At 50.6% G+C, this 17029-nt stretch overlaps 2 protein-coding genes across 4 annotated transcripts in view; one reads left to right on the plus strand and one right to left on the minus strand.

The window, feature by feature from the left end:
- Positions 1 to 8047, plus strand: part of LRRC24 (leucine rich repeat containing 24) — a 32100-nt gene extending 24053 nt beyond the window's left edge. For all 3 annotated transcript variants that reach the window (XM_081204722.1, XM_081204723.1, XM_081204724.1), the window contains exons 3-5: positions 746 to 1024; positions 2522 to 2690; positions 5804 to 8047. In XM_081204722.1, coding sequence (XP_081060848.1) covers positions 746 to 1024; positions 2522 to 2690; positions 5804 to 6822 — 1467 coding nt within the window. In that variant the 3' untranslated portion in view covers positions 6823 to 8047. The remainder of the gene's footprint in view (positions 1 to 745; positions 1025 to 2521; positions 2691 to 5803) is intronic.
- A 1974-nt stretch (positions 8048 to 10021) lies between these two features.
- LOC308592831 (uncharacterized protein) lies at positions 10022 to 16948 on the minus strand. Its single transcript, XM_081204740.1, has 3 exons — positions 16814 to 16948; positions 14793 to 14877; positions 10022 to 11762 (listed from the first exon to the last, which is right to left on the minus strand). The coding sequence occupies exon 3, from the start codon at positions 11759 to 11761 to the stop codon at positions 10178 to 10180; it is 1584 nt and encodes a 527-aa protein (XP_081060866.1). The 5' UTR covers position 11762; positions 14793 to 14877; positions 16814 to 16948; the 3' UTR covers positions 10022 to 10177.
- Between the last annotated feature and the right edge of the window lie 81 nt (positions 16949 to 17029).

Here is a 17029-nt window from a genome sequence, read left to right on the forward strand (position 1 = left end):
TTAAAGATCTGTAGTGCATAGACATCAGAACATAGGTTCAATCTAAAGTCAGACAAGAAAATAGGATTGTTGTTCTTCCAGGAGCTGACACTATGTTGAGCTCAGGGTTTAATTGATGGCATCTCCCCTGGCTTTCTCCAGCGGGTGCAGAATGCCGCGGCGAGACTGTTTACGGGGTCTTCGCTGCGAGATCACATTCACCCAGTGCTATACCAGCTGCACTAGCTCCCAGTGGAGTACAGGATCAGGTTTAAGGTGCTGGTTTTAACCTTTAAAGCCCTATACGGCCTAGGACCCTCGTACCTACGGGACCGCCTCTCCTGGTATGTCCCACAGAGGAACTTACGGTCTTCAAACAAAAACATCTTGGAGGTCCCGGGCCACAGGGCGGTTAGGCTGGCCTCAACCAGAGCCAGGGCTTTTTCGGCTGTGGCTCCGATCTGGTGGAACGCTCTGTCACAAGCGACCAGGGCCCTGCGGGACTTGACATCTTTCCGCAGGGCCTGCAAGACAGAGCTGTTCCACCAGGCCTTTGGCCAAGGCACAGCCTGACCCCCTCCTTTGGCAATCTTCACAGAACTCTAGCCCAGTGGTTGCCATCAATTTGATTTGAATTAATTTTATAATGAAATGATTTTAGAATGTTGTATTATTTTATTGTTGTTAGCCGCCCTGAGCCCGGCTTCAGCTGGGGAGGGCGGGATATAAATAAAATTTATTTATTATTTATTTCTCCCCACTTCAGACGGTTTTTCTTCAGGACAACGGCATCACACAGATTCACCAGCAAGACCTGGCGTCTCTCACGGGCCTGCAATACCTCTACATGCAGAACAACACCATCTCAGCCCTGGAGCCAGGCGCCTTCCGCAACCAGAACCGGCTGCTGGAACTGGCGCTCAATGGCAACCGCATCCACCTCATCAACAGCAGCATCTTTAAGGGCTTGGAGCACCTGCGAGTCCTTTACCTGGCGGGTAACCAGATCACCCGGCTGCCCGACTTCACCTTCTGTGACCTGGAGGTGAGACCCACAGGGGCATTCCGGAAAGCGAACCATTGTCCGTCAAGGTGGCCCCAGTCTGCCTCCCAGAAACAGCCATGTTTTCTGCATTAGGACCCTGCTGTTCCCATTTTATGGACGAGGGAACTGAGGCTCAGTATTAGTCAGGGTTTGAGCAACTCCCACTTTCATCCCAGATCTGCAGCGGCTTAGTGCAAAGAGATGAATGACTTGGAGGAGGCTAAGTCTTAGATAATTCTTACTGCATGCAACCGAACATTATGGAAATATGCTGCAATACGAAGTCAGTTGCGTAAATTTTAAAAGCAAGTTCAAGTACTTGCCGTTAATATCAGGACAGCAGGGACTTTCAATACACAATTAAACTGTGTCCAGTTCTGGGCACCAAAATTGACAGAGGATATTGGTAAGCTGGAAGGTGTGCAGAGGAGGGTGACCGAGATGGTAAAGGGTCTGGTAAAGAGATGGCAAAAGGCCCCCAAGTGTTATGAGGAATGGTTGAGGGAGGAGCCTGGAAAAGAGGAGACTTTAAGGAGATCTGCTAGCCGTCTTCAATGCTACCTAGACCACTGTCACATGGAATATGGAACAAACTTGTTTTCTGCTGCTCCAGAGGATGGGACCCAAGCCAGTGGATTCAAGTTAGAAGGAGATTCTGACTAAACATCAGGAAAAAACTTTCCGGCTGTAAGAGCCATTTGACAGTGGAACAGTCTCCCTCGGGAGGTTGTGGGTTCTCTTTCATTGGCTGCTTTTATTTTATCCCCCCCCCCCCAATTTTTTATTGGTTTTCCAAAATTATAACAAGCATAACAATAAACAAACAACAAACATTACAGTATCAAAAAACAAACAAACAAACATTTATCCTAACTGTTATAGTCCCACTTTTCTATCATTGTTGGGTGACTTCCTCAAATCCCCCTAGCTGAGTTTCCATACAGCAGTTTTCCAACACTATTTTCATATAAGGTTTACTTGTTCAATTAACATCTTTCTTTCTTTTCATTTTGACTTCTATCCATAATATTATGTAATTTCACATAGTTAAATCCTAGGCCAATCTGTTACTCACAAATATTTCTGTTTAAGTGATCTGAACGTATTTAGCTAAATAGTCTTTAAATTTCTTCCATTCCTCTTGGTACTCCTCCTCCTCCTGGTCACGGACTCTTCCGGTCAGGTCGGCTAGCTCCCAAAAGTCCATCATCTTCATCTGCCATTCCTCCACTCTTGGTACTACTTGTAATTTCATTGGCTGCTTTTAAGCAGAAAGTGAATGGCCATCTGTCTTGCATCCTCTAGTTGTGACTCCTGCCTTGCAGGGGGTTGGACCCCTGGCCAAGAGCTCCCAATTTGCATGGGGCTGCATGGGCAGGGCAAACGAATGAGGGACAAACAGCCCCAAACAGCAGTGGTACCAAAACAAGGAAGAAGTGGATAACAGCTCCAGGCCTGCTTTCTACCTAATGTGCCATCTGATTCTCTCTCTTGCAGAGGTTGCAGGAGCTCCACTTACAGGAGAACAGCATAGAGACTCTGGAGGACCAGGCGCTGGCCGGTCTGACCTCGCTGGCGCTGCTCGACCTCAGCAAGAACAACCTGCGCACCATCAGCCGGGTGGCTCTCCGGCCCCTCATCAGTCTTCAGGTGCTGCGATTGACAGGTGAGCCGCCGTGCTGGCAGCTCTTCTGGCGCCACCTGCAGGCCAGAAGTGCTGGTGATAGCGCAGCCATTTCATTTTTTTTAAAATGATATTTATTAAAGTTTCAAAGAAAAGAATTACATGAATTTAAAAAAAGAAGAAAAAGAAAGACAAAAATAAAAATAGAAGAAAAAATACAAAATACAAAAAAGATAAAAAACACTTTAAAAAATACACCAGTCTTTCCACACCTTACATTCATTTCCTTGTTTCCCTGACCTCCTCACGCCTCCCTTTTTTGTATTCCAATTCAGTTAATTAATTCAGCAATTTCTTTCCCTCTTTGTTTTTAATCTTAGTCCTTTAACATAATATATTATAACTTTGGATTCTCACCTGTTTACAATCCATTTTTACATACACCATTATAACATTGCTGCTTAAACCACTTAACTTCATTCTGACATCATTCTAACATTCATTAATTTTGCAATATTTCTGTAAATAGTCTTTAAATTTCTTCCAATCTTCTTCCACCGACTCTTCTCCCTGGTCTCGGATTCTGCCAGTCATTTCCGCCAATTCCATGTAGTCGATCACCTTCATCTGCCATTCTTCCCTGGTGGGTAGATCTTGTGTCTTCCAATACTTTGCAATAAGTATTCTTGCTGCTGTTGTGTTAGCGCAGCCATTTCAAAGCGGGCCTCTGCTGCCCACTTCTCTTGACATGAGCCAACTTGACATGAGCCAACAGTGTGACGCGGCAGCTAAAATAGCCAATGCAATTCTGGGCTGCATCAATAGGAGTCTAGCATCTAGATCAAGGGAAGTAATAGTGCCACTGTATTCTGCTCTGGTCAGACCTCACCTGGAGTACTGTGTCCAGTTCTGGGCACCACAGTTCAAGAAGGACACTGACAAACTGGAACGTGTCCAGAGGAGGGCAACCAAAATGGTCAAAGGCCTGGAAACGATGCCTTATGAGGAACGGCTAAGGGAGCTGGGCATGTTTAGCCTGGAGAAGAGGAGGTTAAGGGGTGATATGATAGCCATGTTCAAATATACAAAAGGATGTCACATAGAGGAGGGAGAAAGGTTGTTTTCTGCTGCTCCAGAGAAGCGGACACGGAGCAATGGATCCAAACTACAAGAAAGAAGATTCCACCTAAACATTAGGAAGAAGAACTTCCTGACAGTAAGAGCTGTTTGACAGTGGAATTTGCTGCCAAGGAGTGTGGTGGAGTCTCCTACTTTGGAGGTCTTTAAGCAGAGGCTTGACAACCATATGTCAGGAGTGCTCTGATGGTGTTTCCTGCTTGGCAGGGGGTTGGACTCGATGGCCCTTGTGGTCTCTTCCAACTCTATGATTCTATGATTCTAATTGCCCCCAAGGTAGAAAAGCTGGTGTAGGCAGGAGGGATGCAGGCGTGTCAGGCTGGGAGGAAATCTCTGCAAGAGCCACAAAGATTTATTTGTAGGAAACGGTGTGTTTTTTGTGCAGCAGCACCTGCATTCTGGAACCCCCTGCCTATTAACATCAAGCACAGCCTTCCCTGTTCTTTTTTCGGCACCTGCTAGAAACATTCTTTTTTAGACATGTAGAATGCTGAGGTGTGTTTTAATCCTGTTTTTAGTTTATTGCTGATTTTATATTCTGGGTGTTTTAAAAGAGTTGTTTTTACTGGTGATTTTTATTGTTTTATCCTCTTTGTAAACCGCTTTGAGTGTTGTTGTTTCAACAATCAAGCCGTGTGCAAATTTTATGAAATGAAAATAAATGTGGCCCCATGGGCTGGAAAAGGTTCCTCATGCCTGCCCTACGAGCAGCTACAGTTTCCAGGATTTGGATGAAGCCTCAGTTAGTTTGACTGAGTATTCTATTTTTTTATTATTGGAAATTTTATTTACAACATAACATAACCCCCCCCACCCCCCAATACAGAAATCCACCTTCATTAAACGTGAACATAACATACAATGAGCAAAACATACAACAATACAAACAACCAAATAAAAGACTTCCTTTATCCTGTATCTGGCCTCCTTATTTACTTCTTATAAGCTGTTTCCTTTATGAATAATTATTAAGATTTTTCTAATTATAACTTAAATATCCACAAAGTCTCCTGCAGACATTAATTGAAACAAGTCCAGGTATGTATTTTAGGGCACTGTTTTGTGAAGTATTCTCTGCATTTCCCCCATGCTTTTTGAAATTCTTGTCCACTGTGATCTCTAATTGCCTCTGTTAATCTACCCAGTTCAATATACTCAAACAGTTTGTCTTGGCATTCCATTTTTGTTGGTAACATTTTTGTTACCAGAAAGATGGTAAAAATCTCCATCTTTATAACAAATTGAAAAGGATATTTAAATACACTTTCCCGAAAAAGCCGGAAGCTTTCTTGCTAGGCTTGATGGGAGAGGAAATAGAAAAAGCAGATCAAAGGTTATTTATGTATGCTACGACTGCTGCCAGAGCTTTGTTAGCCCAAAAATGGAAAGCACCAGAATTACCAACAATAGAGGAGTAGAGGCAGACGAAGATGGTTGATTACGCGGAACTAGCAAAACGGACCTGTAGAATCCGAAATCAGGAGGAAGCAAAATTCCAAAAAGATTGTGGAGTAAATTTATAGAGTACATAAATAACAACTGTAGAAATTTGAAGACTCCGGCAGGACTGAAATAAATCTTACGATGTAGATAGGATTGGATAAAATAAGAAACGGTGGAAAAAGTGACTGACATAAGAAAACCTGTTGAAGGGAGGGAAGGAAGTCGATGCTCAGGACAGTGTGGGGAAAGAATGTAGGAAAATTCAACAATTGCCAACAACCCTTGGCTATTGTTGAATTTTACTGTATTTTGTTTGTTTGTATTAAACGAAACACCAATAAAAAGCATGTATATATATAAAAAATCCTGCTTGTGGATTTCCCATAGGGGCATCTGGTCTGAGAGATTTTGGGCTGGATGGGCTATTGGCTTGATCCCACAGGCTCTTCCTGTATTCTTATTTCGCATGGGGCTATGGAGTGGAGAGTGGTGGGGAGGCAGTGGGAAACTCCTGGGGTGACACTGACTTGTAACCATACCCACCCCCCTTTCTCTCCCTCCCTTCCTCCTGGCAGAGAACCCTTGGCGCTGTGACTGCTCCCTGCACTGGCTGAGCTCCTGGATCAAGGAGGACGGGCAGCGGCTCCTGAGCCCCCAGGACAAGAAGATTGTGTGCGCGGAGCCCCCTCGCCTGGCTTACCAGAGCCTAATGGACGTCTCCGGCAACAGCCTCATCTGCATCCCGCCGGTCGTGCAGGTGGAGCCCCTGGAAGTGACGGCGCGGCTGGGCGACGACCTGCGCGTTTCCTGCCAGGCCTCGGGCTACCCGCAGCCCCTGGTGACGTGGCGCAAGCTGGCGCACTGGCGGGGGGCTGGGGGTGCCAAGGCCAGCGGCTCCCGGCTCCCAGGCGGGACCTTTGCCCTGAGCGAGCGCAGCGTGGGGGAGCGCTTTGAGCAGTCGGACACGGGCAGTGGGATGCTCTTCCTCAACAACGTGACGGTGGCCCATGCCGGCAAGTATGAGTGTGAGGCTTCCAACCCGGGTGGGACGGCCCGGGTCCTCTTCCACCTCATGGTCAACCTCTCCCAGCAGCAACAGCAGCAGACGTCGCGCGGCTACCCGGCTTCTGTGGACATCAGCCAGGAGCCCCTCTACGACATGGAGAGCATGGACTTCAACGCCCTCAGCATGGCCACGCAGACGGCCATCGCCGTGGCCATCTCCCTCCTGGCCCTGGTGGCCCTCCTGCTGGTCATCATGATCTACCGGAAGCACCGCAAGCGGAAAAAGGCCAAAAAGGAGGAGAACATCCTCTACGTCAACGACTACTCGGATGGGCCTACCACCTTCGCCCAGCTGGAGGAGTACCGGGACGAGAGGGGCCACGAGATGTTCGTCATCGACCGCAACAAGCCCCTCTTCGCCACCTACAAGGACCCCCAGGGCCTGGTGGGGACCTTCCCCGAGCAGCTGCAGGATCAAGCCACCCAGACCTTGGAAGGGGAAGAAGACAGCCCCCCGGAAGCCAGCGAGCTCTTTGTCAACCAGGGACTCATGTTCCAGCCTCAGATTGCTTACGAAATCCACTGCTGAAGGATTTTGGGCAGGCGGGGAGAGCCCACAAGCAAGGTGCCCAGGAAACCTTTGGGGTGGGTAGACTCCCCCTCCCCCTGCCCCCTTAGGGGAGCTGCTTCTTTGACCTTTCACCTCCGCCCCGGCCTTCCCGATAGGTCTGCCTTCTCTGCGGTTTAAGGTGATGCAGGAGTGGAGCCCACGATGCTTCGGTGACCGTTAGTGGCACCCAATGGGGGAGACGGGGGATTTATTTCTAAGTCTCTCCCCTGGGAGCAATCTCACTCCATAGTGGCACTCCCTCGGTCTCTCTGGAGCTTCCCTGATGCTCTCCGCAAAGCCAGGAGAGCGGTTCAAGAGGCCTCCGTAAGAAGGCCCATTCAGAAAGTGTTACAGGCGGTGCTATTTTTCTAGAAAAAGAGGGGCTGGAACTCACCATGAAAACCTCCCCCGTTCTCTTAGAATGGCAACTGCGCCCACCTGAGAGGTGCAGGAACCGAGTTCCAGCGAGTTCCCCCTGGGAAAAAAGCTCTGGTTATGGGGTACCGAACTGGTGGCCACTGATGGACAGCAACAGGCCGCAACCCTTGATTTATCCCAGTCGCCCCCCAATTTGCCCTCCAACGTGTACCCTGTGGTTGGACAGAAGGAATTTGACTACTCAGCGAATGAAAGAAAAACCACTTCCTAGGCGTAAGTTCGGTCTCTTGACAAGAAGCTGATGGAATCCATAAATGTCATACACTGTGCAGTCTTGACTCTGTTTCCCCACTCTTTCACTGACCTTCAACTGACACTGTGGAGATGAAGCCGGGTGGGGGGGCGACAGGGTACACCTTCCAAGAACAGAGAGAGCTTCTCCAGCCAGAGGACAAGTGTGACATTTGTTTTCCAATTTGGTGTTTTGCTTTGTTTTTGTTTCCTTTTAAGGATGAAGGAAAACATACTGTGACAATCACAATGAGTTGAACAGCTCCACTGTATTTGTAAGTCCCACAGGTAGACCCCCCCACCCCTCACCTGCACAGCCACCCCCACCCCCCTTTTCTGGTGCTACACAACTGTGGTTTTGCAGGAACCTTGAAAACCACAGGAAATGGGGAGGTACCACCAGGCTCTGCCAGGAAAATGGAAATGGCAGCGTCGCAAAGCGATCTGAGCAAACGAGAAGCCAATAAAATGTAGCTGGTGCCGGGGGGGTGCCATGGACCAGTATTTCATTTATATTATTTATTTATAAATTCTTTCCTCTTGTGGAAAGTGTGCGCGCTGACACAAAATTGTGGTCCAAAGCAAGTTGCAGTCACACGTTTCCTTGCACGCCTGTAAGTAGGGTGTAGCTTTGGGGATTTCTGTTTTTCGCATTTTCCTGATCCTGTGATAATATATTTTAGGCAGAGCATGATGAAGATGATGCAGAACATCCAGGGAGCTCTCTCAAAGGCTCTACAAACTAAGCAGCCAATCCCTGCACAGAGCACGGCCTGTTTTGCTGACTATATTCCTCCCTGGACTCAGAGAGCCGGGAAGGGAGGAAGGCCAGCTACTCCATATCTCCCCCACCCTCTGGATCAGACCATATCCAGGCCAGAGAGAGCCAAGAGCAAAAAATGGCACATGCAGAATTATCATACAGGGAGGAGAGGTATTGAACTGCCTGCTTTTGCTATAAATCAACTTTCTGGTTGCCCATTTCAACCCTGGAAGATCAGCCCAGGGCAGACTTCACCCACCTGCTGCCCTCCAGATGTTTTGTACTACAACTCCCATCAACTGGGGCTGTTGGGAGTTGTAGAACAAAGCACCAGGTTGGCAAAGGCTGGCATAGGCCACAATGAATTTGGAAAGTCTTCAGTGTGCCACAAGACTCAGTGTCAATGTTGCTTTGTGCTGTAGCAAAGAGTCCACCCTCACTTTCCAGTATAAATGCAGCACTCAATTGTGACTTGCGTGTAATCTTGTAGCACCTGGATTTCTCCACTGTTAACATCTATCACCAGTTCTCCTGCCAAGGAAGGAAGGAAGGAACCCTGCAGTCTGTGTGCAAACCTAAAAATTGCGAGTCTGTGACCCTTTCTGGGCAGCTCCTTTGAATTCTTGTCTCCCACCCCAAGGGGTCATGAGAGGATACTTTAGAGGATGCAACTGTCTTCCCTCTACAGTGGGAAAAACACTCTGGTTGCAATGGCAAAAACCAGCATTGCAGTCCCTGAAAACAGGCTTCTTGGGTACAGCTGGCTCTCCAGGTCTTTTGGGAATCTAACTTCTGTTAGCATTATCACCACCAGCAGCCCTTCAGCTGAAGGCTCCAGGGTGACTTACAGCATATAAAAAACAAGTAATTGCCACCCGGAAAGTACACTTAGAATTGGAACGTTCATGGCACCATAGTGTGATGGCCTCGGACTCAGAACCTGAGGAGTCTCGGTCTGCACCAGATCCTCTGCCTCAGGCGGCATCTGAACCAAGTCTGGGGCCTGATTCTGAAGAGCCCCAGTCTGCACGGGTTCCCCTGCAACAAGCACCAGCTGGGCCGAGTCAAGGGCTGAGCCTGCCCTGGCTCCAGATTCGGGGATTCCCTCGTTGCCTCCAGCTGGGCCATCGCTTACAGCTGCTCCACTACCGGTTGGGTCAGGGGAGGCTGAGGCGGCCCCTGGGTCTAGTCACCCACCAATGTCTCCCGAGCTGCAGAGACTGAGGTCTGAGAGAAGGGGAGACCTGAGTACTCGCAGAAGGAGTGCTCGCCTTCGGGCAAAATAGGGAGGTGAGTCGCCAGGGGATCAGGACCGGCCGTAAGGCTACTGGACCCCGCCCCAGGTTGCGGTAGCAACATTGCCGCTTGCTGGAATCTGCCTGAGACCCTGTGCCTGACCTAGCCTGGTTTCCTGCCTTGGCCCTGTTGGACTGACTCCTCATGGAATCCTTGGATTTGGGACTGGACCTGGACCACGTTGCTCGGGTTAACCCCGGGCCCAGCACACACAGAATTGTAGTGTTGGAAGGGGCCCCAAGCATCACCCCCCCCCTGCAATGCAGGAATCAAAGCCAGCAAATGTCTTCCAGCTACTTTGATGGGTCGCTGTCAACTTTCAGGGCCTGGTTCCTGTCCACTCCCTGCTTTGGCAGAACACAATTGGTCCTCATTTTGCCAGTTCCAGTTCCCTCCCAGCAATACTTGAAATTCTAGGTTCTACCACGTTTACATGACTTTTCCGAAAGGTTTGTAATTAGGATTTATTTATTGGGATGTAAGCTCGTTTGCTTGTACTAGGAAGGAGAAGCCTGCAGTGGGAACAGCCATCCAGTGACGACCACCAGCCTGCCCGCCCCTCCCGATCGGGCTCCCACTGGGCCCCATATTCTTAAGGGCCGGGTGTCACTCAGTGTCTCCCTCACTCAGCACTCCGGCCTCGATGAGGTACAGCCTGGTCCTGTAGCCCCGATAGGCGGACTGGATCTTGATGGCAGCTTCCTGCTGTTGGCGCAAGATCTGCCGTGCCCTCCAACCCCTCCAGAAGGCCTGGATGAGGGTCGCTGCCCGCGCCACCTGCCACATCTGCTTCCGCGTCTTGAACACCCGCTTCTGGCCCTCGCCCATCCGGCGGGCATAGTAGTTCTCATAAAGCCATTCAGAGGTCCCTGCGCTGGGTGCTCCCTGTTGGTTGAGGCTGGTGGAGGAGAGGCTCCGCGCTGTGTTGCGGTCCCGCGTGGGACGGGCAGACGCATGGCCCGTGGAATAGCGCTGGCTCAGGCCTCCGTGATCCCGGCCCTGCCTCCGCGGCTGGTCTTCAGACGCTATGCTCTGGTTCCCGGGGTAATAGGCCCTGGGGCCCATCTGGTAGGACACATGGGACCCGTAAGGCTCGGGCCTGGCAGGCGACTGTGACCCTCTCGACCTGGGAGCCGGGCTTTTCCTCCTGGCGGACGCAGGCCGGGCGTGCCCCTCGCACTCGCTGTCGTCCATGTCCGATTCGGAGGGCGGGCCCTTGCCAACCCCCACCAGGACGCGCACAGTGGTGCATCTCCCACAGCGGGGGCACGACTTGGGCTCCGAGCGCTCTCTCTCCCTGGCTCCTGGCTGCTCTCTTTCCCTGAATTCGGGGTGCTCCCTTTCCCGGGTTTCCGGACGCTCCCTTTCCCGGAATTGCAGGTGCTCTCTCCTGCCTCCCCCCGGGTGCTCCCTTGCATGTGACGACTGAGTCCGAGGGACCTTGCTCGCCCACTCCTCGGGGTCTCCCACGAGACACTTGCGCCAGTGCTTCCTGGGGTAGGGGCCCACCCAAGAGGAGCTCCCGGGCATGTAGCTGGGCTGCCCGTAGTAGGTCCCTCTCGGGCCGGGCCGGTGGGCAGGGCGATGTGGCATCTGCGCCAGCTCCTGCCGGGTGCGGTAGCCCCTCCAGTGTGCCTGGATAGTAGTGGCTGCTCGCCTGCACTCTGCAAGGGCCTGCCGGGTCTTGTAGCCCCGGTAGTGTGCCTGGATGATGATCGTAGCTTGCTCTTTGTCCATCTCCGGGGCCCCCCAGGACCTGCTCCCCTCATTGAAGGAGGCCAGGGAGGGTGTCGTCCTCCTCGTCGTCGTTCTCCTCCTCCTCCTCCTCTCAACCCGATGCTCCTGCCTATACCCTTGCCACGAGGGCACCTGCTCCCGCTGCAGGGCCGCGTACTCCCGGGTGATGAAGTGCCTCCACGCGGCCTGGATGACCGAGGCGGCCGCGTGTTCCCGAAGGACGCGCCTCCGCACCTGGTGGCCTCGCCACGTGGCCTGGATGGTGGTGGCTGCCTTGTCCATGAGCATGTCTAGCTCGTCCACCAGGAAGGAGGAGCGGTGGCGGGAGCGGCTCGTGCTCCGGGCCCGCACCCTGGCCAGGTGGGGGTCGTGGTAGGGCTCTTCATCGTCATCCTCGTCCTCCCCGCTCTGGGAATTGTAGGGGCACCAAAGGTGGTCCTCATAGGTCTCCATCCTGGGAGGGAGGGAAAAGGGCAGGCATCAGGCAGTGGCCATAATCCCTGCCCCATTTTGGGCCTCAGGTGAGGTCCAGGGTGAATGGATTGTCTCCTCTCTAAAGGTAAAGGGACCCCTGACCATTAGGTCCAGTTGTGGCCGACTCTGGGGTTGCGGCGCTCATCTCGCTTTATTGGCCGAGGGAGCCGGCGTACAGCTTCCGGGTCATGTGGCCAGCATGACTAAGCCGCTTCTGGTGAACCAGAGCAGCGCACGGAAACGCCGTTTACCTTCCCGCCAGAGTGGTACCTATTCATCTACTTGCACTTTGAGGTGCTTTTGAACTGCTAGGTTGGCAGGAGCAGGGACCGAGCAACGGGAGCTCACCCTGTTGCGGGGATTCGAACCGCCGACCTTCTGACTGGCAAGTCCTAGGCTCTGTGGTTTAACCCACAGCGCCACCTGCATCCCTGTCTCCTCTCTACCCTGCTGCATTTTAGGGGGATACCCTTCCACTTTGTGACCTCTTTCCCCCAGAATTGCCGTTTCTGTTGGCTTTTAATCTCACCTCAAAGATGCTTTCCTCCTCCTCTCCCCATCATTGTAAATGTGCCACTCTTGTCCTCAAAGCTCCTCAGAATGGCTTCCTTTCCCATCCACCTCAGCTTCAAGCTTCTAGTCAAAGACCTCCACCATGCAGCCCCTAACTATAATTTCTCTGCATCTCCCGAAATTTGCCCTCTGCTGTTAACTCATTGGTCTCTCACGCTCCCCTTCCCATCATCAAGCCTTCTGCTACCTAACAACGTCTGAAGAGCATCCGTCTGGTCCAGCATCCTGTTCTCACTGTGACCCAAAGAACCTAGATAGACTGCTTCTGGAGCTGGAGGTTCCATAAGGACATAACAGCCTGGCTGCTGGATCAGGCCAATGGCCCATCTAGTCAACCTCTTTTTCTTACAGCAGCCACCCAGATGTCCCTTATGGGAAACCCACAATTGGGATTCAAACACACAAGAACACTCTCTTCCAACAACTGGCCATCATGGCTAGTAGTCACTGATAGCCCTCTCCTCCTTGGATTTGTCTAATCCTTTAAAGCCGCCCAAGATAGTGGACATCACTGCCTCTTGTGGGAAGGAGTTCTGCAGGTTAACTGAGAGCTGCCTGAAGGGCCTTTATCTGTCCTGAATCTCCCAACATTCAGCTTCTGCCATGTGTGTGGATGCGCTTCCACAAGTGCACACACACACAATTTGCCCAGCAGTTTCCTGTTAGTGTTAAAAGTCTTTGAAAAAGCCATACTTGGGCACTGCTCTCTGCCAGAGGAAGGTGCCCATAAATATATATTTTCAATAAATAAAGTTAAATGATAAGTTTTCACAGTAGCTGCCCCCATTTCTCGAACCTCTGACTCTGTGTCTCTGAGCACAGGCAGATTGCCTCCTCCAGCCCAGCAAAAAGGAGCTAAAAAAAAAAGTTTCAAAGATACAAAGCAACTTAAAAACAACAACTTTGTGTATTTAGTACCTCTGAGCAGGTACAGACTGCTCCCTTCTGAAGGTTTTCATAAAAGCCATCTTCAAAAATCTGAAGGGACGTCACATGGAAGATGGAGCCAGTGGGATCCAAACCAGCGGATTCAAGTTTCGGGAAAGGAGATTCTGACTAAACTTACTGAGAGCAAGAGATGTTTTGACAGTAGAACGGACTCCCTTGGTGATTTATTTGGAGATTTTAAAGCAGAGGTCAGATGACCATCTGTCAGGGATTTTTAGTGGTGATTTTTGCATTTCAGGGGGCCAGACTAGACGACCCAATGCTATAATGCCATGCTTCCACTGTTATTAGATGCACCTTGGAGTACATAAATGAAATAAATAATGCTATTTCTCTCCCCACCCGCTGCCACCCTGCAGCTTGGCACAAGTCTATTCTGGTACCTAGCCAGGAGGGGAACGAAATGCGGGAACAGTTCCACTCCTTACGTGCTCATGGACACAGCTACGAGAGTCAGCCAGGACAGAAGTACTGGCAGCCTTCAGGATGAGCAAAAGGGAAAGGAATGGAGTCTTGGCAGGCCGGAGGGGAACGATGCGGATGTTTGGTGGACTGCTTGCCTGTTGCAGAATGTAGCTCCAAAACAGGCCTGGGGGAACTTCTCCCGGGGGCCACATTCCCTCCTGGACGACTGTCCGAGGGCCGAATGCTAGTGGTGGGCAGGGTCTTAAGCAAAAGTAGGTGGAGAAGGGAACATAACCATTCTAACTTTGTAGAAGAGGGCGGTTTCTATGCTCAGCTCGCACCCTGCTCCCTGGGTCATCCAGAGCCATTACATTGGTACTTCGGGTTAAGTACTTAATTTGTTCTGGAGGTCTGTTCTTAACCTGAAATTGTTCTTAACCTGAAGCACCACTTTAGCTAATGGGGCCTCCCGCTGCCGCCGCAATGCCGGAGCACGATTTCTGTTCTCATCCTGAAGCAAAATTCTTAAGCCGAGGTACTATTTCTGGGTTAGCGGAGTCTGTAACCTGAAGCGTATGTAACCCCAGGTACCACTGTACCTCTGAATTTGATTACACCTTCCAGCCAGGCAGAAGCCCTCAAGGAAGATGAGATGCAAGGTGTTTGGCCTGGGAAAGAGGATCATAGAATTCTAGAGTTTGGAAGGGACCCCAGCGGTCATCTAGCCCAACCCCCTACAATGCGGGAATCTCAGCTAAAGAATCCCTGGCAGGGGGAGTCCATTCCACAGCTGAATAATGATTATATATATATAAATGAAATTATAATAATAAAGAGCTCTTACCGCCAGGAAGTTCTTCCTAATGTTTAGTCAAAATCTCCTTTCTTGGAATTTCAATCCACTGGTTTGGGTCCTTCCCTTCTGAGCAGCAGAAAAGAAACTTGCTGGCTGGGGGAGGAGGTGTAGCTTGGAGAGTTTCTCAAGGGCCAGAGAGAGAGGCCAGGAGGGCCGGATTGCCTCCCTCCCTCCCTTCCACCCCACCCCCTCCATAGGGCAGGGGTAAAAGGGATGGTGGCCTATTACCTTTCTCAGGCAACCATGTCAGCTCTGCCACCTTGATTCTGCCTCTTTACAGCTGCCTCCGGTTAGGCATAGGGCTGGATATACCCTGTGGCGAGAGAAGCTGTTTACAGCATCACAAGATACACACACACACACACACACACACACACACACACACACACACACACACTGTCACAGCCTGACTGAGGCTTGGTCCACCTCACCCAGAGGGCACCAGGTTGGGGAAGGCTGGCCTAGATAATCCATTTCATCCAAGGCTTCCTGCAGCTGCCTCACCTCAACCCTCTCCATCAGTTACCCAAGGAAAGCAACCGGTTCCTAGTTTAGCTCAGACTAGGCAGTCTTGTTTAAGAAACAGAAATGGCCCCTCCTCTTTCAGAAGATGTCACAAGAGCTTGCGGGGTCAGGCCAGTGCCCCATCAAGCCCAAATTATTATTATTTATTATTTGTACCCTGCCCATCTGGCTGGGTTTCCCCAGCCAATCTGGGCGGCTTCCAACAAAGATTAAAAATACCGTATTTTTTGCTCTCTTAAGATTCACTTTTTCTCTCCTAAAAAGTAAGGGGAAACATGTGTGCGTCTTATGGAGCGAATGCAGGCTGCGCAGCTATCCCAGAAGCCAGAACAGCTTTCACTGCACAGCGATCCCTCTTGCTGTTCTGGCTTCTGAGATTCATAATATTCTTTTTCTTGTTTTCCTTCTGCAAAAACTAAGTGCGTCTTGTGGTCTGGTGTGCCTTATAGAGCGAAAAATACAGTACATTGAAATGTCACACATTAAAAACTTCCCTAAACAGGGCTGCTTTCAGATGTCTTCTAAATGTCAGGTAGTTGTTGTTCTCTTTGACATCTGATGGGAGGGCGTTCCACAGGGCAGGTGCCACCACCGAGAAGGCCCTCTGCCTGGTTCCCTGTAACTTGGCTTCTCACAGCGAGGGAAGCACCAGAAGGCCCTCGGTGCTGGACCTCAGTGTCTGGGTAGAATGATGGGGGTGGAGACGCTCCTTCAGGTCTACTGGGCTGGGGCCGTTTAGGGCTTTGAAGGTCAACCCGCAAGAAGGATTCTCTCCCCTTCTGCCATTTCCAGCAACTGGCATTCAGAAGCATTGCTGCCTCCAGCTGTGAAGGGAGAGCAGAGCCACCAGGGCTAGGAGCCCCCTCCTCCATGAATTTGTTCAGTCCTCTTTTAAAGCCATCCAGGTTGGTGGCCATCTCTGCTTCCTGTGGCAGGGAGTTCCACAGTTTAACTCCGCACTGCATGAAGGACTTTTATCTGTCCTGAACCTCCCAACGTTCAGTTTCCTTGGATGTCTGCGAGTTTTGGCGTTATGAGAGGGAGGCAAACGTTTCTCCACTTCCTCCATGCCGTGCAGCATTTTATAAACTTTGCCTCTGACTCCCCTTTTCTCTAAACTAAAAAGTCCCAAATGCGGCAACCTTTCTTCACAGAGGAGTTGCTCTACAATGTCCTTTTTGAGGTGAGGCGATTGCGTAACGACACATTCCCCAAATTTCCATCTCCCAGACAGGAACTGTCCAACCTTACAACCAAAACTCCCTTCCTATGAAGGTGATCCCAGAACCTGCCTTTTCTAATAATAATAATACTAACACTACTACTACTAATAATAATTTTTAATTTATACCCCGCCCTCCCCAGCCAAGGCCGGGCTCAGAGCGCCCAGATTAGCTCAGAGCTAATGCCGCACACCTGCCAATATTTATTTTATTTTAGCCCATACTTCTCAACTAATTATAGTTTTAAACACAGCCCATTGGGAATCAAAGAGGCAAGCCACAGGGATGCCGAACCTCTGCACATCTACAGCAGCTGATGTTGGGAGTTTGGGTGCCTAGTGGGTCTGGCTATGGGTTTTTGGAAGGCCAGATTTGCTCTACTTGACAAAGGAGAACTAAAATGGCGGGTGGCCAAGTTGGGAGATAGTGGTGCTCCCTTGCCTTGAATCCAGGTGAACCGTATCCATTTCTGTTCCCACAGGAAGCCTCTTTGTGCCATACCTATTTACAGACGGCAGCTCCCATGCACAGCCTGTTCTCTCCCTTCTGCAGGACCTTCCAGCCACCTCTTACATGGGCCGAGAAATTCTGGGGGCTCCCAACATCACATGCTGACATCACTACAATTGTGGCATCATGGCCTGTGTGCAGCCAATCACAGGCGGTTGGGTGGGGGGAGCCTTTGGCAGCACAAGTTGGAAGTGGGAGCATCCAGTC

This window comes from Podarcis bocagei (genome assembly GCF_964188305.1).
Source record: "Podarcis bocagei genome assembly, chromosome: 8".
Lineage (NCBI taxonomy): Eukaryota > Metazoa > Chordata > Lepidosauria > Squamata > Lacertidae > Podarcis > Podarcis bocagei.

Excerpts from the sequence above, each read along its gene's own strand:
- LOC308592831 (XM_081204740.1), bottom strand. The coding sequence starts at position 11,761 with ATGGAGACCTATGAGGACCACCTTTGGTGCCCCTACAATTCCCAGAGC.